Raw genomic sequence first — 23,307 nt, forward strand, 5'->3', positions numbered from 1 at the left:
AGAGAGCTGCTTTTTTTCCTCTTAACTAATGGAATTAAAAACGATCTGGTGAGCTTAGAGTGAGTTTATTCTCCTCTCTTGTGGGCATCAGCGACTCCTAAAGTTATGTTAATTGCAGCTGGCAGACCCAGCTAGAAGTTGGGAGCTATCCCAAGACAGTTGGCTTTCATTCTCCCAATATTGTTTTCAGGAGCCTGCTGGGAGGACAGCAGGGTTAAGAAAGACCTCTTTGCAGAGCTGGGAGTGTCTGTGAGACAGGCGTACTGGCAAGGAACCAGCAGCAGCCCTGTTTGGGTGGAGCATTCCTTTTCCAGCCTGGTTTGTGCACTGCCTTGCTCTCTGTGCTCGATGTGCTGTTCTCAGGTGTGCTGCCCCAGCCTGGACCATCTTCCTCGGCAATGCCCTTGGGCTAGTCCCTGCTGGACCAGGCAGAAGTGCCTCACAGTGCTCAGAGGCCGTGAAGGCCCCTCTGGTTCAGGATTCAGAGCCTCTTTGGTAGACAGGCTTGATCCTGCATCCCTTACTCACGTGAGCAGTCGTCTCTATTTCAAAGGGACTACTCGGTGAGTAAGGATCGCAGGATTGGGACCACTACCTATAACTTTAAAGCGGACCTTCTGTAGGATCCTTTCCCCAGCTTTTTTCTGTTCATGTGTGTTAATGTGCATCAAAAGCTTCCAAAACGGCTGGTGCCCTTGTCGTTTGGATTTAGAACCTGCGAGCTGGAGAAGCAGTGCCCTTTCATTTTGAAGGATAAATCAACGTTATTTTCCACTGTCTTGGCAGCCAGCATCCATACCATGGAGCAGTGTGTACCTGTTTGTCTCACAAGCGTTCCTGTTCGCCATTTCCTGGGGCTGGCAGGGCTCTACTCTGCCTCTCTCTGGTTTTCCCAGCCTGTGGCTTTGCGATGAGAAGCAGGGAATCTATTTAAGCTTGTTTTGAGGTGCAGAGCTGGAGGATGAAGCCAAGGTGAGCAGTGGTAGTACTTCAGACCTTCCTAAGCCACCTCGTTTCTCCTCCTGTCTGAACAGCTAAATTTGGAAACCTCTATCCTTTGCTACAGTTTTAACTGTGTTCATAACTGGAGGTGCCAGTGACTGTGACCCTGTTTGAGGCAGAAGCAACGAGGGTCACAGATTGGATCTGCAAATTGGTTTCTGTCTGCCCCTGGTCAGGAAAAGCCGCCGTGGGAGATCCCTTTTCAGACACCGGGCGCAGCCCCGTGACCCTGCGGGACCTGCTCTTCTGCGGGCTGGCTTCTCCCTCGCGTGGAGCTCGTTGGTACGGCACTGGGGAAGGGCTGGCTGGAAATGTCTCCTGTGCTTCTGCGGAGAGGAAAGCAACCCAGCGAATTGTGGAAGAATTCCAGTCAGCTCCACATCTTGGCCAATTTGTGACATTTTGCAGATTATCCTAAATGATGAGCAGAGGAACTGGGTATGACAAGAGCTGTGAACGTGCTCCAGAGAGAGTCACGAGTTTAAACGGGCAGGAAGCAATTTATGGTCATTGCTCCTTTTTCAGAGCTGGAAGTGGAGGCATCGCATGAGTCATGCAGTGCCTCTTTGGAAGCGTGAGGTACTTCAAATGGAAGCAGGGAGCACAAATACCTTTAAAATGGAACTTGATAGATTTCTGGAGGGATTATGTGACAAAGCAGCAGTGATCCTTGAGCGGAAATTAAAGATTGACCTGTGGGCTAGGTTAAAGAAAAGACTGGGGCGATCTGGTTGCTGTGTTGACTGTGCTTGCGGCACTGTACGTACAGGAGATTAATGCCGGACTTTGGAATTTCTGCATTTCTGGTCTGGTATCTTGCTTTTCCCTGAGCATCAAAGGATCAAGCCTGGCTAAAGGGTCAGCTCCCAGCAACCACTTACATAGAGGTCTGCTTGCAAGTTCAAAGTTAAATTAAGCATCAGAGTCTTCTCTTGGGTCAGGCCAACAAGAACCTCAGGGTGAGTGTGCAGCTCTGCTGGTGATACTCGTGAGATTCATCAGCACTGACTTTCCATATAGTGGGAGAGGACACAGCAGGAGGAGAAGGTGGGAACGGAGCCATGGAGGTTCCCAGTTGTGCACCCACAGGGAAGACTCCTGCAGCTCCTCAGCCTCTGTTGTCCTGGCCCAAGCTGGGAATAGGTTTAGTGGCTGCTGCTGTTCCTTTTGAACTCCTCTGGAACTTCCCTTCCTGTTCTGGTAGAAAACAGCCAGGAACCAAATTTCCCTTCTAAGGGGAATTCTGAAAATAACTTTGTCTGCTTCAGAGGAAAAAACACAAATGCTGTTATGACATAAATGCTGACCCTGCTGAGCCATGGATGTGCAGAGCTTCAGCAGTCGCCTGCGCAGGCTGGGCTGGCCGGGTGCGTCCTTGACGGGACCCTGTTGCCTGGCTCTGTGCTGCTCAAGAGTGTCTGTCTGGACCGGACTGAAGATTTCCCGTCCATTACATGCTCCTGATTGTTCACCAAGGATGCAGCCCAAGTACTGCAGTCACAGCATCTATGCCAGGGAGCTCGCCTGTGGGTGGGGGACCTGTCCTGCGTGCTGGCTGCAACCTTGTCTCCCTGCAACGTACTTCTTCCCCTCACTCCCCTCCCATGGGTTCTGGTTGATGTGAGGGGAGAGCTCTGCACTGTCAGTACGGCTTCTGGGGCCAGGAACAACATTGTGGTTTTGTCCCAACGACATCATTATTGACTTGGTCTCTGATTCCAGCACAGAAGAATGCTCTGACTTGGTGCAGTGGGCTTGTGGGGACAGCATGTCTCCATGTGCCTGTGGAAGATGCTTGTGGTTGGTTGCCCTGTGGCCTTGGTCCTCAGACAAGGGTTTACCAAACTATGAGAATTCACGGGAGCTGGAGAGAGTTTGCTTGCAGCTATCATGGTTCATGGTGTGGAAGGACTGGTAAAACCTCTGTGTTATGTCAAGTAAGTTTGGATGTATCTTCAGCCATCGCTCTTGCTGCCCAGCGCAGGCAGTGTGGTACCTTCATTGCTCCTCAGTCATGCACAAGCCACAGACACCATCAGAAAAGTAAGGATTAGGTATTGTTAATCTAGAAGTGAAAAAGCTGTTATGAGCGTAGCCTGACCTACCACTGTGCTGGGAGGCCCAGAGGAGCCCCGAGAGCTCGGGCTGGGGGCCGGGCAGGAGTGTGGCTGCAGTTTGTGTCCTTCCCTCAGTGTGGGCAGAAAGCTGCTCAGGAACCCGTGTGGCAAGTGCCCAATTCCTCCAGCACCACCAGTGCTGCCATTTCGTGTGACGTTGTTATACATGCTGTGATATTAAACACTCCCCTCAGTTTCTGGAATTGTATGATTATATGAAGTTATTAGCTTTTGTCTGTTTCAGAAAAATGCCTATTCAATTTCTTTGGCTGCATAGAAAAGCTGGAAAATGGGTCTTATACATAGAACGTTTGAATGACTTTTCTGTGCATGCTGGGCTGTTGCTGGGCTGGATTCTTATGCTTAAATACATAGATACTTCTTTATTTTGAAATGTCTTCAAAGCTTAAATGGGTGCTGTAAGGTCCAGAATACATCAGCTGCTGTTTCAATTGAATTCAGAGATGAGGCTGCAATAGAGCCTGGACTAGACAACAGATGGACCTGCACTATGTGGAGGCAGATCCACGTTAACCAGGACTAGGATCTGGGGGCTAAATTCGGACCCTGCTTTTTGGGAGCTTTCTGTGCCCTTTAGACCTTCCCACACACAACCAGAAGCAACACGTTTTCACCACGAGCAGGTTTCCTTGCTGCAAACTTTTGCCTCAGCTGCCTCAGTCAGGATATCTAAGAAATCCTCCAGCTGAATAAGCCCATCTGACAAGAGGAGTCAGACTCAGGGCTGGAACAGCATCCGGTACGTGCGCAACCTCTCCGCGGGACACTGGCAGAGCGAGAGACATTGCCTCTGGCCTGTGGCCCTGGTGGCTTTTGTCCTCTCCTTGCTGGCAGGCTCCTCCCGCAGCTCAGGCGAGGCAGGAAATCCCAGGCAGCTGCCATGGGAGGCTGCTCGCCTCTCCTGGCCTCTTCGCTCCTCTCCTGGGCTCTCCTCCTGGCCTCGCCGGGCTGCTGCGCCGAGGCGAGCTGAGCCAGCCCTGCGTGTGTGTGTGCATGCGTAGGCGGGGGGGCTGCCGCATGGATTTAGCGAAGGCTGGGAAGGAACACATGGGTTGGGTTTTCTTTTTCTTGGCCCCTGGTGGCTGTCCGTCCTGCCGGCCGCGGTTATGGATTCGATCATTATTCAGGAGCGGTTAGTGGAGCGGCTGCTTTCTCCCCGGACGCAGGCACAGCGAAGCCACCCAGCCAAGCTGAAGGTACGGGGATGTATTTATAGCACTGGGCGAGCCAGGGAGCAGCGGGGACAGGAGGGGGGAGGATGGTGCCCGAGAAGACGTGTGCAGCACGAGATGAGACCTCTGAGGAGCAGAGGAATGGAAAGACGCTGGTAAGGGAGCGATGGCGGGGACGTAAAGGAGGGGAGAAGCCCCCGGGGGAGCAGGGCCGAGGGGCGAATTGGACAGCTGGGAGATGCACGACCTATTTTCGTGCAGTTACTTGATGCAGTGATTCCCTGTCTGTGCTTGGGGGGGCCCAGGGCAGGAGTTAACGCTCTGTGTGTGCCCAGACACAGTGTGGTTTATGTTAGCATGCTAATGCTGTGCTTTGCTAGCCGGTTTTCCTTCTGCTGCGGCAAATGCTGGTGGTTTTGCGAGTGATTTTGCTGATATTCCGGTGCTCAGGCCCAAGGCAGCAGATGTACGCGGGAGATGCCCCGGAGGCTGTTTGTGTTATAAATTTATGCAGCTTTCTGTCAATGGAAGGAAGTGAAGGGTCTGCCTCTCCACTGGGGCTGTGCTCTGCTGGTTCGTGCAGCGCCAGAGGGAAGGGCTGGAGGAAGAGCTGTCCAGGAGGGAGCTGGAAGGCTTGTGCTGGAGACTGTGACACTGAGTGGGGCTCCCCCCGAAAGAAGTGGAGACTTGGCCACCAAGATCGCAGCACAAGCTCCATCATTTCTAGGATTTGCTCCAGATCTGGAGTGAGGGCTATTCAAATTTTCTGTGGTCCCTTGGTGTTTAATTTTAGTCCTTTTGAATATATCCATCAAGGCCTCATTTGCCCCTAGGCTGGATGGTGAAGTCACAGGAGACCCAGACAGGTTTAAAGAACACATGCACCGGAGAGGTGGGGAGGGAACCAGGAAGGACAGGAGCGATGGAGACTGTGCTTTGTATCCTGTCTTGGAGGTACAGACAGCCCTGTGGACACCTCGGTGCTGGGGATGGCATCTCCTCTGTGCAACCGATCCTGAATGTTTCTACCCCTGACAGGAGCAGGACTTGAACCTGTCAGTGCTTTGTTCCTTGCCTTGAACTCCCAGGGAGAGCACTGCCAGCCAGGGAGCCTTGGCAGGTGGTGGAGTATGTGAGGGCCTGGCATGTCGCTGTGTGTCTGGTGTGTGCTGAGGGGGGTACAGACAGGTTTTGCTTGGCCTGGGGTGCTTTGGTTTGTAACAGGGCCCTAAAGGATGGCCACATCTCTTGGTGGCCTCTGCTGCAGTGCGCGGGGCACGTGCGGGGCACGTTTCCAGGCATGTGGGAGAAGGACGCCAGCGGGAACAAAGGCAGCACGTGGAGGAGGCAGAAGGGAAAGGGACTCCTCGTGCCAGAGCGCTGCTGGCTCAGCTGGCCGGGGCCCTTTCCCAACAGCTGGGGCTGACGAGGGAAGCGCGGTGCAGCGACCGGCTGTCCCAGCTTGTGTCAGCTTAATGGGAGCTGGCTTGCGAGGGTCAGGAGGACGTGGAGAGGCCATGTTCCTCCAGGAACTCCCTCGGTCCAAGTCTCTCATCTAGTTAGTGGATTTTAGCTTTTCACCACCCAGAGAGCTAACTGCCTCCTTCAGTAGCCCTCCCAGTCTTCTACACCCCCTTCAGCGCTCTCCACCCTGTGCATAGTTGTTCTACAGGTAGCATCCGTGACAGGTCCTAGTGGAGATGGTGAGTGGTGTAGAGCTTTGAGCAAGGCAGACACCAGGGTCAGGAGGCTGAGCTCCTTAAGTGAGATGTTAATGTTGACACACAAGCGGAGACGGTGGCACTTACCTGTCACAGGTCCCGAACATGGCTGGGATGGGAGCACATATCAGGTGTCTCGAAGCCAAGTTGAGGAGCTGTGGGTCTAGGCTGACCCTGGTGCAGGGACCACAGTGTTGTTCCTGAGAGAAAGCTGTTAGAAGGAGGGTGTCCCTCCTCAAAATTTTCCGTGCATCTCTTGCCTTCACCCTTGGCCAACACACTGGCCGCTGGTTGCTGGCAGGACTCTGCAGTGTGCCCATGGCAGGTCCAAGGGAGGCTTGGCAGGGCCCAGGGCCTTTCCCCTTGCGACCCTGGCTGTTTCCCACTACCAGGGAAGGTCTTCTCTTGGGGTTGTGCTCAGCACTGACCTTTCTTGCTGTGAGGGAAATGACCACATGAATTGTGGGTGAAGGGCAGTGCTTTGCACCAACCGAGATTTGCTTATTTCAAGTATCATGATTCTACTGAGCTATGGAGAGGTAACCAGAGAGAGGTACAATAGGTAATGTGCTTTCCTGGTCGGGCAAGAGAAACGAGAGATCGGGTTCAGCCAGTTACACTTGGCTTAAGTAAGCGAAGTTGCACCAGAGCTCAGCTCCCCAGTGTCTCCGCTGTCAGCCCTTAGTCATCTAGATTTAAAAACAAAATAAGAGAAACACACCCTGAGCCTCAGCTACAGTTTTATTAGCACATTGCTAGTACTGTTTCACATGTCAAGTTATGGGACAGAGCAGGTGATTGTTGTCTTTCCAAAGTCTGGTGAAGATCAGGGTAAGTCTCTTCCTGCTCCAGCCCAAAGCCTGGCTGTCTGAGGAGCACAAGGGGAAGGATATTGTGTATTTGTGGCACTCACTGAGCAGCACTGGTCCTTGCACTGAGGCGTGGCCCTGCAATGTGTGTGCTTCAGTTGTGTTTGTGGCTGTGTTTCACGGGGATAGTGCTCGGTGATGGGAGGCTGTGTCTGGGGACAGCTGGGCAGTAGGGAATGCTCTAGCGCTGTATGTAATACTCTCACCAAGAGCGTCTTACATGTTTTATCAATATTTCTGCATCTTCCCACTTTTGATGCTCCTTGAACTTCTATGTCTTCAGAAATAACACTAGAGATTATTCAGGATTTCCTCTTACTCAGCCAGGAGTGGCTGTGACACAGCAAGAAATAATCCCCTCTCAGGTCAGGCAGCAGCCAAGCCACTGCACCTTCCTCTAGACGTGGCTCAGGACGCCACAAACCCCGGGGTGCTAATTACAGAGAGCTCTCAGTCACGTACCGTGCACGCTCTGGAGGAAGAGATGTAGAAATGACTCTGAAAGACCTGGGAACAGGTGACATTTGTTGACTCTGCTGTGAAGGGAGCCTGCGGCTGTGCAGGAGAAGCAAAGAGTTAGGAAGGTTGTGTGACAGTAGCAGCCCCAGATGTGCTTTCTGGTGGGAACAGCGGGATGTGGCTTTTTTCTTGTGGTCTCCGTGCTGGGAGGCTGCCATGACCTGTGGTGTTGGCTGGTGAGAGCAGCCGAGCAGGGCTGTGGCTGGCAGGAGGTGGCCTCCATGCCCATGTTCGGGAGGTCCCTGAGCCTAGAGGAGGTGTGTGCCCTCACCCACACTGTTGCCTGAGCAGGAACCGACTTCTTCTCCAACCTTTGGATCTGCCTCAGGGGCTTTTTGAGTCAAACTCCTGTCGCTGTGTGAGGCTTGAGCAGGAGGGGCAGCACACCCTGACCTGCTCCCATCCACCTCTGCCCTGCAGGACCATGAGAAGCAGTACGTGGGCTTTGCCACTCTGCCGAACCAGGTCCACCGGAAATCTGTGAAGAAGGGTTTCGACTTCACCCTGATGGTCGCAGGTGAGACTGCCCTTGGATGGAGGTGGCTGAGCCGCATGGTGGGTGCATGGAGGTGACCAGCTCTCCTCACTTCTCTTAGGTATTCCATTAGTGCCTGGATCCTCCCCTCACTCCGTTCTGGTCCTTGTCTCAGACTTGCTTTGCTCCCCAGCCTGTGCTGGCTGTGCTGCAGCCAGACAGTTTTCCCAGGAGGAATGGGCCCCTCCTGACCACTCATAACTCACTTGGGAAAGATTCTCCTCCAACAGAGTGGCTGGTCTGGGTGATGAAGGCAGGACCAGATGGGGACTGAGGGGAAAGAAGGAGAGGAGGAGCTGGGAGGTCACATATGTACAAGGATTGAGACATTTTGCAGCAAAAGTCCTCCCACTGCTGGAAAAATGTAATGCCAATAAACAGCTTCTGACAGCTCGTCTCTCGCGCTTCCTCTGGCTCAGGTTTCAAAGCCTTGTTCAGAGTTTCATTTGTAAGTTAATTAGTGGGTCATGTTCCTTGCTTTTCCCTCCTCCCCTTTGCACTCTGTCAATTAGGAGAGTCTGGTCTGGGTAAATCCACGCTGGTGAATAGCCTGTTCCTGACAGACCTCTACAAAGACAGAAAGCTTCTCAACGCAGAGGGTAAGTTGGGGACAAAGCAGGGTGAAGGGTTCTTGTGCCTGCTGATCTAAACTGTCCTGAGGACTAGTACATTGGTTCCTTGCTTCAGCAGCAGCTACAGACTTGGCGGAATCCCAGCCCTGTTGTTTGGTGCTCTGCTCTCTTTTGCTGGCCGCAGAGGTAGTGGTATTTGAGCAAAAAGAGTTTCCCTGTAGGACTCTGCTGTCCTATGAAGGGAAGACGAGACTGTAGAGCAAACCCTTTGGGTTGAGATGTTGAGATTTGTCTTTTGTTCTGGATGCTGGAGTGCGGTAGGGATTCCCCTTCCCAAGTGACTGGACAAAATGTTGAGAAGAGCTGGGCTACAGGCACTTCAGAGGTTTGTGTATCTTCTCAGGAGTCTATCTTCCTGCTGCTAGCCTCTCTCAGTGCCACTCCCTTGAGGCTCCTTAGAGGACAATCAGGGCTTTTTGAAACCCGTGTTACTCCCTGTCCTCAGTGATAAGGAGGGAGCTGGCTTGTCATGGGTGTGAAGGGGGATCCCCAGCATTTCTGCCTGGCTTTAACTCACATATTCCTGTTCAAAGAGAGGATCAACCAGACAGTGGAGATTGTCAAGCACACAGTGGACATTGAGGAGAAGGGTGTCAAGCTGAAGCTGACCATAGTGGACACACCAGGCTTTGGAGATGCTGTTAACAACACCGAGTGGTAAGCAGGCCACTGCTGCCTTCCTCCTTGTACTTGGCCAAGTCTGTTATCTATGGGTGCTTCACAGGAAGCGGGAAGGGGATGGTGCTGCCTTGTAGTGCGTAGGGGACACTGTCCTGTTAAACACATGATTTTGTTTTGGTTGAATTGCCCTTCTCAGCTGGAAGCCCATCACTGACTACATTGACCAGCAGTTTGAACAGTACTTCCGTGATGAGAGTGGCCTGAACCGGAAGAACATCCAGGACAACCGGGTGCACTGCTGCCTGTACTTCATCTCACCCTTCGGGCACGGGTGAGAGCCTCCACTCCAGGGTTGGGATATGACTCAGGGAGGGAAGACCCTTTTTCCCCAGGATCACCCTGTAGGGGTTGGTACGTTGGCAGGGCTGTTGGCACAGGAGAAGAGCCATCCAGATGCTCTCCCTCGGCAAGCATGGCACCACCTCCCTCCCCCTTTGCTGGCATGACAGGCTGGTGGTGATCAGGCACAGCGGAGCTCCCTCAGGCCTTACAGCCTGTTTTGGAAACCAGGAGAAATAATGCCATGCCGACGTGTGTCTCCCTGTCTATCTAAACCTGACTGATGGGTAGAAAAGGGAATTTTAAACTACCTTTGGTCGCTGGCCCTTGCTGGCTCATGTGCCAGCCCTGGTTTGGAGCAGCTGGAGGGACCGTGTCGGCTGCCTGTGGCAGAGAGGGCAGCTCCGGGGAGGCCCTGGGCTGTAGCCTGGGCAGTGTTTGGCCTGCAAAAGGACAAATACCCAGCCTGTGTCTGTGTGAGACATTCAGCAGCTAAAATCTGAGATACCCTAGCTGAGGGCTGTCCCAGTGCTGCCTCAGGCTCTTGTGGCAGTGTTGTCCTTCTCCCTTCATGCTGTGTGGGTGGGAGCCTGGAGGGAGAGCTGCCCAGTGTGTCCTTGCTAACTGTGTCCTTCCTCATCCCTGCTGCAGCCTGAGGCCTGTGGATGTTGAGTTCATGAAGGCTCTGCACGAGAAGGTCAACATTGTGCCCCTGATTGCCAAAGCTGACTGTCTGATTCCCTCTGAGATCCGGAAGCTAAAAGAAAGGGTGAGATGCTCTTTGTCTGCAGGGGTATAGCTGGTCTGGTGGCAGGGATGGGCTGAGGAGGGAGGGGAGGTACATATATGGACATGTATTGCCTGGTCTAGTCGAGAGGTGACGTCCCTGCCCATGACAGGGAGGTTGGACTAGATGATCTCTAAGGTCCCTTCCAGCCTAGTCCAGTCTATGATTCTGTGATTCTATGTATGTAGTGCGTGTGTGTGTAGATACAGATATGTTGGTATAGGTATAAACGTGATACCTCCAAATCTAATGGCAGCAGTGTTCTGCTGTGAGAAGTGGTGTCTGCAGAGTTCTAGAAGAAACATCAAATTCTTTTGCCATCTATAGGCTGTAGCAAAAACATAGAAGCACAAACAGGCAATAAACCCAGCATTCAGTGTTGCATCCTTTTATTTTTGTCCTGCATGGACACAGATCCGGGAAGAGATCGACAAATTCGGCATTAAAGTGTACCAGTTTCCTGAGTGTGACTCTGATGAAGATGAGGAGTTCAAGCAGCAAGACAGAGAGCTAAAGGTAAGGAACCTGCTCAGCAGGGGACTGGGAAGTTGGGCTCATGAGAATGTTGTTTGCTCCAGAAGGAGCCAGAGCTGCCCTGCGTGCACCCAAGACATGTGCTGCTGTTACCCAGGGGACAGCCTGTGTTGGCACACGTGGTAGGTGGCTGGAGAAGGTGCTGATCATCTTGCTGCTGCCGTAACATCAAGTGTGGCGTGAAGACATGGCACTTCTGCTCTCCCACCAGGCAGTGGCAGACTTCCCTCACTCTGCTTCAGCCTGTATGTTTCAAATGAAGGCTGGGTTGTACAGCGTTTGTAAGCACCTATTTCTGAGTGATGCCATCAGTGACGAGGAGCAATTTGTGAGTGATGAGGCACCACTGTAGCACATTTGTTGCATGGAAGGGGACAACACAATCATACAGGCCTGTCTGGAGGCCCCAACAGCCCAGGCCTGACCCTCTCCCAAGCTAAGCCAGCCCTGGGTGTGCAAGGATCCTTGTCAAAGAGCTGCAATAGGCTTTGACTCCCTCCTCAGCAGAGAGGAGCACAGGCTGTACATCTCTACCCAGACAAGCTCTTGGCATACACTGTGCCACATGCTTGGTGTCCTTGCCTCTCTGCTCTTGCTTCCTTGTAGAGCTTCCCCTCAAAAACGGGATGCAGGCACCTGCAGAGACACAGCTTTCCTCAGGACAGCTGGAAATCAGGCTGCCTGCAGATCCCAGTGCCTTAGGCTTTTCTCTGCAGCTGGGTTGTGGTGTCTTGTGCTGTGGCATGTGTGGATGTCTCTGTGCCTTTCCTACCAGCACCTTCCTCCTCCTATTCTGCTTGAGCTTGGCCCTTGGAGGAGGGATCCGTGGGCAGCCCCAGGCTGAGCTGGGCTCAGTGATGCCTCTCATTCCAGGAGAGCGCTCCCTTTGCTGTCATCGGCAGTAACACTGTGGTGGAGGCGAAAGGCCAGCGAGTCCGTGGACGGCTCTACCCCTGGGGCATTGTGGAAGGTAAGCGTGTTGCCCGGGAGCCAGCGCTGTGAGCAAGGGGCAGGCAGGGAGAGGGGAGGAACAGACAGACACTTGGAACAGGGAAGTCAGTCATCTCTGCACGGCCTCGACTGCTTGTACCACCTTTGGCACATGTCAGGAGACAAGGTAGGGTCGAGACAGAGATGCTGGGACCAGCTCAGGAGGTCTCTTACTGGGAGTATAGCAATCACCCTGCCTCTGAAGCCATGGCAGACTGAAGAAGAGAGACTCCAGTGTGAATGGAAGAATGCTTGGGCTTTAAGGCACTAGGATATGGCTTCTTGTTAAGGGAGTAGGCTAGACATTGCCACTTTAGTGTCTGGGGAGAAGCCATTGCCCTCAGCCAAACTAAGCCATAACCCTCCTGCACCGCCCCCTCTGCTGCCACTTCTGTGTGTGCTGGAGTTCTTGGACTGGAGGCTGTGCTGGTGCACAATATGTTTGTCTCTAGCTTTCTTCTTTTCTAAAGGGAGAAATTTCATAAAGACCATAGGCAGAATAACCCTGGAATGGCTTTTGTTGCTGTTGCTGACCCTCCCATGCTGGTGCATTGCTTAAGATCCCCAAAGCATGTGTGTGCACTGATGGGCTGGTGCCAGCTGCTTGGACTGCCCAGCTGCTGGTTCTGCTCTCTCCATGGCTCTGAAGAGGGCCGTGCCTGTTGGGGTGCTGGTATTTGGCAGTGGGATCAGCTTTGTGAAACACTGGGCCTGATACAGCCGGCTTCCCTGCAGGCCTGCAGAGAGGTAATTGGAGATCGTTAGGACAGGCACACAGCTACTGAGCCCGGTGCTTCCCTGCAGTCCCACAGGGCTTCCTGGAGCCTGGCTCCTCTTGGTAACAGCAGTTCTTTCAGCTCTCCAGACCATTGCTTGCTCATGGCTTTGCCTATCAGAGGCTGATTTTGCATGCAGAGATCTTTCTATCAGTCCTAGATTCTGAGGAGACGAGCAGTTTGCTTCCAGCACTCGCTGCACTCACTGTGGTTATAACAATGACATTCCATGTACTTGGGAGCAGCATCCTCTTTCAGGGCTCTACTGTATGTGCTTGTTTAATCCTCTTATGCAGAAAAAGTCCTGGGAACACAGTGACTTCATCAGCCTGGCCTCAGCATTGAGAAGTGCAGAGCGTCATGGAGGCCTGTGCCGAGGCCAGCAAGAGAGCCCCAGGCAGTGGTGGGGAAGAGCGAGGAGAGGATGGAGAAGAAGCTCTGGAGGGAATTTTAGTCCAGCCCGGGTGCCAGGATGGGGCTCTCGGGAAGGGGCTGGTGAGGTGTGACATCCAAGCACTCTCCTGTTGTTGTTTTCACAGTGGAAAACCAGGCACACTGCGACTTTGTGAAGCTGCGGAACATGCTGATCCGGACACACATGCACGACCTGAAGGACGTCACTTGTGATGTCCACTATGAGAACTACCGAGCGCAGTGCATCCAGCAAATGACCAGGTGGGTCCCCACCACTTCAACTGGAGGTGGCAGGGGTGTCTTAGTCTCTGTAGAGCTGAGGTTGCTCTCAGAACAGTTTGTCAGTCAGGAGGCTGTGGGTCTGCGGAGGACATGCTGGGCTGCAGCCTGCGGAATGGCGCTGGGAAATAAAATAGTAAATCCAAGCGTGTCTCCCACAGCCTGAACCCACGGTGGGAAGACTTACTGTCTGAGGACAGTGAGAAGAGCTGTTCCTAGCATTGGGTGAAATACATGCACCTTAATGAAACAGAGGATAAATTACCTCTCTGGTGGGTGGTAGCTGTGTGCGTTTCCACAGAGGAAGGCATTCTGCAGTCTGCAGTTCTATCCTGAATGAGAGCATGACCCTTGGGATGCCGCTGTTTCTCAGACAATAGAGCCCAGGCAATTAGCAGACGCTTAACACATCTCCAAAGATTTCTCTGCATTGTCTTCCCATTACATGTGCTTGCCTGTGGTTTTAGTCACAATGATCAGAAAATAGAAGAAAGAACACTCATGGACTTCTCATTTGAAACCTCTTTTTTTTTTTTTTGCTTCTCCCTTCTATGACTGAAGTACTAATGACAAAATTTAGGTTTAAGCAGGTCTTGGCTCCTCTGTTTAAACCATCCCTTTAGCATCCTGCCTGAACTCACTGGGCAGCTCTGTGCTGCCCTGTTGCAGAGCAGAAATGGCTTCGCTTCACAAAGGAAGAGTCCTGCATGTGTGCAAGCGTGCAGATTGGCACATTTCGTTCACGCACAGTGTGTCTCAGTCCTTTTGCATAGCAGATGAGCCTGTCTTTTTCAACAGTGAGAATACAGAGTCCCAAAATAACTATGTAAAGTGCTGGAGATCTGTGAGAAGTGTCACAGCTGCTATTTAGGTGGGCTGTGTATCTATTAAAAGAAGACCATGATGGAAAAGCAGTTGCTCAGCTTAAGAAAAGCTTATTTTGATACTGTATCTCACTCCTTGCCAGTGCACAAATCTCATAAAAACCAGAGTGTGGCCATTTCTAGCAGTGGGATGAGGGTTCTTTTGTAGAGAGACGTTTTGGGAGGAGAGCTCAAGCTCCAGGCCTGGAATTGACTCAGTAATGAGCCAACGGTGCCTCCAAGTGGTGAAGCCTGCAAGTCGCATCTGGAATTTCTACTTTCAGCCCAGGCGTCTTTGGCCACTGCTGCTCCTTCCTCACCTAATGAGAGCTCCTCTGATTTTTGGAAGAAAGTCAGTCCTTCCTCATTCCCCTGCCTGCACTCGTGTGCACCCACAGCCCTCGTCGCAGTGCTGCTCGGCCGTGCCTGTTGTGTCTCGTGTCTCTCACCTGAATATGAGGGGCAGGCTTTGTTTTCAGACTAGCAGCAATTAGCTCTCCTGGTTTTATCTTCCTGGCTAAAAAAGGGCCACAGTGAGCACGTGGTACCTTAGAGCTGCTCGTAGTTGGTGTTGATGCTGCGTGCATGCAGGTAGACACGCGCACAGATGAACCAAAGGAGTCTGTGTAAATTGTCTGTAAATGTCTCTGCTAAGATTGTCAACACAGTTACCAGGGTGGTCAGAATCATCAGTCCTTTTTGCGTAAGTGTAGTTTGGATTTTCTCTCTTAGCTAACCACAAGCTTGTATTTTGAAAACTTCTATTGACTGATCTCATTCTTTATCCAAGTGCCTCCCACACTTCTCCCACAGCCCCTTCAGCTGTCTGGGTGCATGCTGTTGTGTTGCTGGCAGGTCTGCCATTGTGCGTGAAAGCCGTCGCATGGTGACACCATACCAGCCATCCTGATCCACTGCTGACTGTGTTTCTTCCCTCTCTCCATGTCTCCAGCAAGCTTACTCAGGACAACAGGATAGAAAGCCCGATTCCTATCCTGCCTCTCCCAACACCAGACACGGAGACAGAGAAGCTGATCAAAATGAAGGATGAGGAGGTGAGACTCATTTCTGCCTGGGCCTCCTTGGTGTTGGAGCTGGAATCTGAGGAGTTTCTCCAGGATTGCCCCATAGAGGCTGTCCTGGGCTTCTCACTCCTTTCTTCCACCATCACGGGCTCCTAGGATGGAGGACAGGGTGTGAAAGCTGTGGCTTCCTCTTTCAGGGAAACGTGGCTTTATTCCACCCCAGATACAGATGCCTCTTTGCTCAGGCAGAAGTTATTACTCTCTGAGGGATCCCTTTATCAGCTCCGAGGGACTGGCCCCAGTGCAGATCATCAGCTCCTGGCCAGAGCAGATCCCTTTTTGACTATCTCTTCTATGTTGACTGTCTCTATGTTTCGTGCAGTTACGGCGGATGCAAGAGATGCTGCAGAAGATGCAGCAGCAGATGCAGGATCAGTGAGAAGCAGGTACTTGGAGGGCAGAGGGAATCCCCCAGTGACCATCTGAGACCTGGCAAGAGCTGTGGACGTTTAGAAAAGGTTTCCCGTTGTATAGAGACTTGTGGGCAAGAGCTGCACCCGCACCCTCTAATTTATTAGCAGCAATGCTGGCTTTGCGGTCAGTTGGAGTGTGGAGGAGGCTGTTTGCTTAACAGTTTACTGATGTGTGTTTCTTTTTTAATAATTATTCTTCCTCTTTTTTTCTTTCTTTCTTTCTTTTTTTTTTAAAAAAAAAGAAAATAGCCTGTGAAGCGTCTAAGGCATCCTAAAAAAGAGAAAAAAGTTATGTCCCTTTCCCATGTACTAATCTCTTGTTTGGGAATGCTCTGATATTTAAAGTCCTGGTTTCTCTGGTGTACAAACTTGAAGACTGTATGTGTCAACGCACGTAAATGTTTACTCCCAAATGAGGTGCCCCCTTCCCTCTTCCCTTTGTCCGGGGCCAGCACAAGCATTATAAAGGCAGCCATACCCTCCTGTGAGTTTGACCTGTGCTGCTTGGGCTCCTCAGCCTGGGGCCAACTCTGGACCAGAGAGCTGGGGCTGGGGTTTTTCTCTGTGCAGTGACCTGCGCAGGGGTTCTGATGCTTGCCTGGTTTTCTGCCCAAGTTTTTCTGGGTTTTTTATTTAGTTGGTTGGTTTGTTTTTCCTGTCAAGAAACTCCAGGACCTTTGCACTGAGCAGCAAGGGACTGAGTCTTTTGAGGTTAGTTGGAAGAAAATGTCTTCTAATGCTCTCAGTTATGTCTTTCTGGCAGAGGCGATGAGTTGTTGACTGTTGCCTTCAAGGAAGAGATGATGGGAGGGAGCACCTTCCCAGCCATGGTTTCTTCCCACAGCAGGCTGGAGGTGTTGATAGAGGAACCCCAGGGCCCTGCAGTAGCTGGGTGAGGGTATCTCAGAGTTTAGCTCTGGTCGTCCAGCTGCAATGTGTCTTCAGTGTCTGCTCTGAAAAGCACTGTGGCAACCAGAGTGCTTAGCCAGGACTTCTTTGGAGTGAGCTGAAATCCAACACGAAATCCAGGCTGTGCCCCTGCCCCCAGGCTTTGCAGTTCCACAGGCTCATTGCTGGCTCTCAGCTTCTCCTGGGGAGAGGGACAGGTTTTGTAGACTCATACCAGAGATGTGCCTGTCCAGGCAGGTGTTGGGTCAGCCTGGCAGGTGCAGGAGTGTCACTGCACAGGGCTGAGCACAGCCCAGCAGACTTAGCACTTGCTCCCTTGCTCTTCCTCTGGGACTCAGCCCTTCTCCCCCTCCCCAGTCCAAGGCTTTTCCTGTCTCACTTCTGGGAAGACTGGTGGATCTGCTGGTGGAAGACTGGTGGGCAGAGATAAGAGCACTCTTTGGGCAGCAGCTTCTATCCTGTTCTTGCTTCCTGCAGTATTTTTAACTTTAGTCTAGCCAGAGCAGAGCCCCAGGAGTGATGTGCCTGACAGGGCAGGCCTCACCAGCAACACTGCCGCGCTCGCAGGGAATCAAGGCTGTTGGAGGGAGAGACACTTGGCTCTTGCCTCCAGCTCCAGGGAGTGCTGCCATGGGCTGGGCCCTTCTGCTCCTCTGGCTCCTGGCCCGATTCCTCTGTCTCCTTCCCCTTTTTATATTTTTTCCTCTATCTCTGGCTCTCCCCAGTAGATCTCCCAGGGTAGGAAGCACAGTGTTGGCCAGGAATAGCCAGGCCCTAAATTCTGTTACTAGGCACTGCGTCTGTCTGATTTCCCCATGGGGCTTTAGAGTCTTGATCAAAGCTTGTCCAGGTGGTGAGTAGGTTGGCTGGTTCCAGTTATTCACTGTACAGAGACTCTGCTTAGCCAGAACATGGGTCGTAGGGGCGGGGGAGAGACCCTGACACAGGGCAGAAGGACAGAGAGAGAGGGTGGAAGCCCTTTGGCAGAAATGCACACGCTGGGCAAAAGTGGTGTTGAACAATATCTTAGTTTTTTCGTTCATTCTCCCATATATTAGGCTCATTAGTGACAGTGACAGCCTAGGAGAGGGGAAGGGTTCAGCTTGTCTTCAATAACATGCAGGAACAGGGTGCTTAAGGATGAAATACAACCTTTCTTTGGGTGATGTGCTTACTTGAGCAGTGGAGTAGGAGCTTTCTAAAAGCTTTACTAAAACAGGAGCTTTCTCCAGGTTTTTGGAGCTGGTTTGCTGCTATGCGAAGCAGGAGGACTGCTGAGTTTCAGCTTTATCTCTGCTAGCATAATGGGAAACACTTTGCAGTACCTGCCCCTTATTTTCTTAGGTAGTCCTGTCTATGAGGAGGATGTTCTGTTGCATATGAGCCCTGTCCAGCTGGAGATGTTCCTCTTTAGAACAGAATCATTCCTAGAAGGTAATGGAGACTTTTACCCGATAGCATGGACATAGAAGAGCTGTAGTGTTTATCCTGGGCTGTGCATGGAAGGGCTATGTGCTGGTGAGAGCACAGGCAAGCAGGATTGCTGAGGGTCAATCTGTCCCTGTTCTTCTGGGTGAGGATGTCTCCATCAGCTTGGCGCTTGCAGCTCCTACATCAAGTTGATAGTCACTAGTCTGTCCTCCACAGAGAGCTGAAGCCTTTGGCTACTAGCTGGCAAAGGTGGTTGAAATTGCACTTAGAAAAAAATACACAGGAGTGAGGCACCAGAGATGGCTTCTACAGAGGGGTAGTGGTACCACCAGAATCACAGGGGTCCTTGCCCAGAGCACCAGAGTCTGGGGGCTGCCTGGAATGGTATTAGAGACTGACTTTGGGAGAACCAGTGGTTCTCTCTGGCCTGAAAGGTGGCATCTGTTTATTAAAGGAGTGTTTTGTACTGCTGAGTGTTTTGGGCTGCACAGTAAGCGAGGAAGAGACTCCTGAACAAATATAGCTTGGCCGTTTGGCTCTGGCAGTGAGAAGTGTAGTTAGGAAAGTAATTTAACACCTCCCCTCACAAAACCCTCCACAGCCTCATATGCGACCCCTGCACCCTCAGGCACATTCCCACGCCTCTGCCAAGCTTTGCCCTGCTGAGCGAGTTGCTGCAGGGACGGTGTTCCACTCGGCAGAGATGTCCCAGGCTGCAGCTGGGGCTGTCAGTACAACATCTTGGACCTTGAGCCTGACCAGGGATGGAGCTGTGGCAAGAACTCCTGATGTTCTGCCGCTGTGCTGGTCCTGCCTATGCAGTCCTTGCTGCCTCCCCGCATGCCTCTCACCAGAGAAGGGGGGGGTCCCACCCTTCGTGCTCTGCAGTAGCATTCCCTGCTTCTCCTCACGAACTCTGCTGTGCTTTAACGCTGACTTGCTCTTGCCGTGCAACTTCCTCATCCCCCGCTCCATTCCTAGGCTCTTTGTTTCCTGTCCATCTATTGGGTTATTATAATATATATTTTTTTGTAAATTTCTGTTTGAACATTTTGTCATTGTGAACAAAGAAAAATGAAACCTTTTAAAACATATCCATTTTATTAAATGACTATTGTTATTATTATTATTAATGTTTACTACCTGAATTGATCAGTGAAATAAATACCTTCAAAAAACCTGACCTCTTTCTGTTTAATTTTCAGTCCCCTCGAGCAGCTTTGGTGATACATTATGGGCAGGAGAGAGCAAGACTGACTCTGTTTCTCCTTTTATCTCATTCTGTCAGAGCAGGCTCCAGGCAGAGCTTCCTGCATAGGTTTTCTGGCCTGCGTTTACCAGAAGCAGACAAGATGATCTTGAAGTTTTTCTATCTTTAAGCTTCCCCTAGGAGCGGTGTCTAAATCAGCACTGAACAGCTGGGCAGGATCCAGTCCCAGGAAATCCATTTTGTAAGAAGCCGAAGGAGCATTGCTGACTCTGTGCTGCATGCAGGGCCAGACCCAGTCTGGCTCTAGATGAGCTCCATGCCACACCTGCCCGTGAATGAATGTTGCACCAAATTACATGAGACAAGGTAAGTTTGCTGAGCAAACTTACTCTGCGGTAGTCAAGCTGCTCCCAAGAGGAGAGCAGGCCCTGCAGGAAAAACTGGGTTCATCTTTCCCGTTCCGCGTGCCACAGTGAAACAACTGGAATGACCTGCTCCAACTTTCTGGAAACTTACAGCTTAATTGTTTTGTTTAAAGGATCAGAGATTTTCCCTTGGTTAGGGCCAAATTCTGCTGTTGTTTACAGCCTAAATTCTCTTAACGTCAGCGCATTCAGAGTGTTCATCCTTTCTGCTCTGTGCAATGTGCACAGTGCAAGGTAATAGGGAGTTGGGCAAAATGAGGCAACACTTTTGCAGTGTAATTCTCGTGGCTTTATCCTAAGCCACATGGCCGATGCCTAGAGTCATGACAATGGCAGAAAGATGTTTGTGAAGGTACGATCGCCTTGAGAAGACTATATTCTGCCGAAATGCAGTTTTGACCATTGGACTTACCTGTTAAAGTATTTGTGTAATGCCACTTCCCAATAAAGGATGTGATCAGTCTTGCTCAGTAACTGCAAGCTGTAATCGTTGAGAGCTGCTGACTTACTGGGCTATCAGAAGAGCAGTCCCTCAGAAAGCACTTACCTTTCCCCATCTGTCATCCTTCCTGTGAACCTAACTGGTTTATTTTGACGTAGACAGTGAAATGCCAAGAGTTATATTTTACTGGTACAACACTCATGAGAGGATGCAAGTGCCTGGAGGACTTTTCTCCTTGGCTCCACTCCTGACACTACTGTGGTCACTGGAAGTCCAGTTCTTTCAGCAGATCTTTCACTGCTAATTAGGAGAGGAATTGTATCACTGCTTGAAGGGAAAAAGAACTTGGTCTCAGCACACTGTGAAGTGCTAAGTCTGGCCAGTCTGCCAAATACAGTCTTCCTGATGAGGTGGGAAACCAAAGGCCACAGTGCCCAGGTACAAACCAGTAACATCATCTTCCAGGTTGCGTTTGGAGTTACCCCTTTGCAATGGAGGCTTTGCGTTGTTTCTAGTGGTCTGAACGTGTGAGTCCAGAATCACAGTTACCAGTACTGTCAGCATCTTTCCCAGCAATCATGTTCTTGCTAGCAGTGTCAGCTCCCATTTCATGGAAGACTTGCTCAATAAAGCCTCAGCTTCCGGTGACGTGCAGCAGACTTGCAGGAAGGCCTCTTGTGGGAGGTGTCCCTGGGGTGAGCCTGACCCTTATCTTGCCAGCCAGCTGCAAGGGATTATCCGGGAGCTCAGCTATGCAGCTGCAAACACTCTTGCCCTGGCTGGACTGCCTGAAGACCTTTGTCTTGCATTGTAAAGCCAGCAAGAAAGCAAGAATGGAACTACTCTGGTAAGTCAACAAAGCTACCTTCTGTTGGTTTTTCTCTTCTTTTTATTTGGTTGACAGATTGAACAAAAAAGTACTGCCTTGCTGCAGGTACGTGTAGTTCTTCTAAAGTTACAGCAGCTCATGTTTAGCAGTGGCATGAGACTGCAATACAAAGTCAGCTCCTTGATCCGTGTTTTCCAGCACAGTCACAGCTCCAGAAGGAGATTATTCACCTACTGGAGCAGTGTCCAGCATCGAAGACTCCACTGACTTGATTCAGTGATCAGCACCCTCTCTTCTGGCCAGGGACTGTATCATTTCTATTGAAAACTGGAAAGGGTATCTTTTACTTGTGGTAACAGTAAATTTATTTCTGAATCTCCTTTTGCAGTTTGCATGAACAAAGCTTTGCTTACAGATGTAATTCAGAGTTATGGTAAGGCATAAGCAGTTTCATATTCTAATTTTTGATTCCTTGACATAAATTTTCTTGGCTACACTAGTAATGTGCCTCCAGTACTGCTGAAAATACAAGCAGCTCTTGTATGCTTCTGAGGACTAGTGAAAATGAATTTGATTGCTGCAGCTAAGCCTCCCAGTAGCCATCTGTTCATATCCCTTTTCAAATCCAGGGAGACCAAGAACATTCCCTTTCCTTTAGCGAAACACCAAGAAAGTGCACAACACCTCTTTTAACTCTGTTCTTTCCAGAGCTCTTGCATCCCTGTGAAGGACACCAAATTCACCCAACTTGAGAAACTCATCCTCGGAACAGACCAACCAGAGACCTGGGCTGTGGTGTCAGTCCCAGAGTGTGTGGCGTCTGCTTGCCTGGTCTCCATCTCATCCAGTCTCACCAGGGAAGTGTTTGCTGGTGAAGATGAACAGTGGAATTCTCTTTTTGTCTCTCCTTGGCTTCCTCCCACTTGTGATACCAACATGCCCTGTGCCGTGCAAGTGTGCCACCAACATTATTGACTGCACGTCAAAAGGCCTAACTGTGGCAAAACTGCCAGTTGCTTTCCGCCCTTCAGCTGAAATTATCCACCTTGGTTACAACAAGCTCACCTTTATTCCTAGTGGGCTCTTTGACAACCTAAAGAACCTCCAGGTAGTCTACTTGCAAGGCAACCCTTGGGAATGCAACTGTGACATCCTCTACTTGCGCTCCTGGCTCCAGTGGCAGCAGAATCGGACCTTATACAGGGATGTGAGATGTACCTCCCCAGCTCACCTGCAGGATCGGGTCATTGCCTATCTGACAGAAGATGAGATCATCTCCACATGCCAGTACTGGTACTGCAACCTGGCTCTCCTCTCTCAGCTCTGTCTCTTCATCCTCCTTTTCCTCCAGGGTATCTTGGTTGTCTTCATCATTGTCTACCTGCAGAAATTTCGGAGAATGACCGCTGAAGCCCGGAGCACCACACAAGATCTGCACCAGCATGTAGACACCTAAGGCTCTTCTTCAGGAAGCCCCCACAGCAGTGATTAACATCAGAAGACTAAAGACTCTCCTTGTGTGATGCTGTGGCACAGTCATGTGGTTTGTGATATTCAGAGGGAACAATTCAGTGCCTCATCTCATCCTGACTGCAGTCCAAAGCAGGACTTGAACTGCTCAGACACTTGCTGTTCCAAAGACTTGGTCTTGTGTTTTTTAATGCTTTAAACTCTTCATCGCTTCACTGGTTCTGGTTTGGTAGACTAAGGAAATGATAAACTACTGCAACCAGAACTGACTGAAACTGTTCATAAGCCCGTAGGGGCTGCAGTGCTCGACCTCTCCTATGCTAAAGTAGTTCAGCCATACTGTCCATGTTGCTTCTGGTTGCACTGGGTCAGGTGAGGACAGAGGTGGACAGTGAACAGTTCAGGTACAATGAAGAAATAGTTTCCTTGGTGCTACCACAGATTGCCGTAGTAACTTCGGACAAGTGACTTAGTCTTCTGCTTCAGTTTGCCAGTAGTCAAAGCGAAACGATGTTTCTTCTTGCCTCTTTTCCAATGGGGAGGAAGGGAGGGAGCGTTTAGAAGCCCTGTCTTCATTCCTTTTAGTCTGGTTATAGGTTTAGTACTGACTTCAACGTGTACTGGATCAGACCGGGCCTCTGAATGTGGATGAGAAATTGACCCTGAAGCCAAGGGGTGTCCGGATCAGAGGCCCTTTCCGACTGCGCTTGTAGGGCACCTGTCACCAGAGATCTTTGGATCTCTTTGAGGTCTTTGGAGCCTCAGACTGCAAACCCCACTGATGTGCCTACTGCTGGTTATGATGTCCCTTAATTATTTTTGGAACGAAGCAAAAATGAAATAAAATAATGGTGCGCGATGGTGGCTTGTTTCTCCATCCCACCCGGGGTGTCTCGCACTCT

The 23,307-nt window shown here is 51.0% G+C and overlaps 2 protein-coding genes across 2 annotated transcripts; both read left to right on the forward strand.

The window, feature by feature from the left end:
• Positions 1-3,999: 3,999 nt before the first annotated feature.
• On the forward strand, positions 4,000-15,968 carry LOC104269087 (septin-5). The gene is made up of 11 exons (XM_009873112.1): positions 4,000-4,336; positions 7,842-7,938; positions 8,469-8,555; positions 9,122-9,245; positions 9,406-9,540; positions 10,200-10,317; positions 10,750-10,851; positions 11,743-11,839; positions 13,175-13,310; positions 15,144-15,246; positions 15,599-15,968. The coding sequence occupies exons 1-11, from the start codon at positions 4,247-4,249 to the stop codon at positions 15,653-15,655; spliced, it is 1,146 nt and encodes a 381-aa protein (XP_009871414.1). The 5' UTR covers positions 4,000-4,246; the 3' UTR covers positions 15,656-15,968.
• Positions 15,969-21,812: 5,844 nt separating this feature from the next.
• On the forward strand, positions 21,813-22,391 carry GP1BB (glycoprotein Ib (platelet), beta polypeptide). Its single transcript, XM_009873113.1, has one exon. The coding sequence runs from the start codon at positions 21,813-21,815 to the stop codon at positions 22,389-22,391; it is 579 nt and encodes a 192-aa protein (XP_009871415.1).
• The last annotated feature ends 916 nt before the right edge of the window (positions 22,392-23,307 follow it).

This window comes from Apaloderma vittatum, unplaced genomic scaffold (genome assembly GCF_000703405.1).
Source record: "Apaloderma vittatum isolate BGI_N311 unplaced genomic scaffold, ASM70340v1 scaffold22537, whole genome shotgun sequence".
Lineage (NCBI taxonomy): Eukaryota > Metazoa > Chordata > Aves > Trogoniformes > Trogonidae > Apaloderma > Apaloderma vittatum.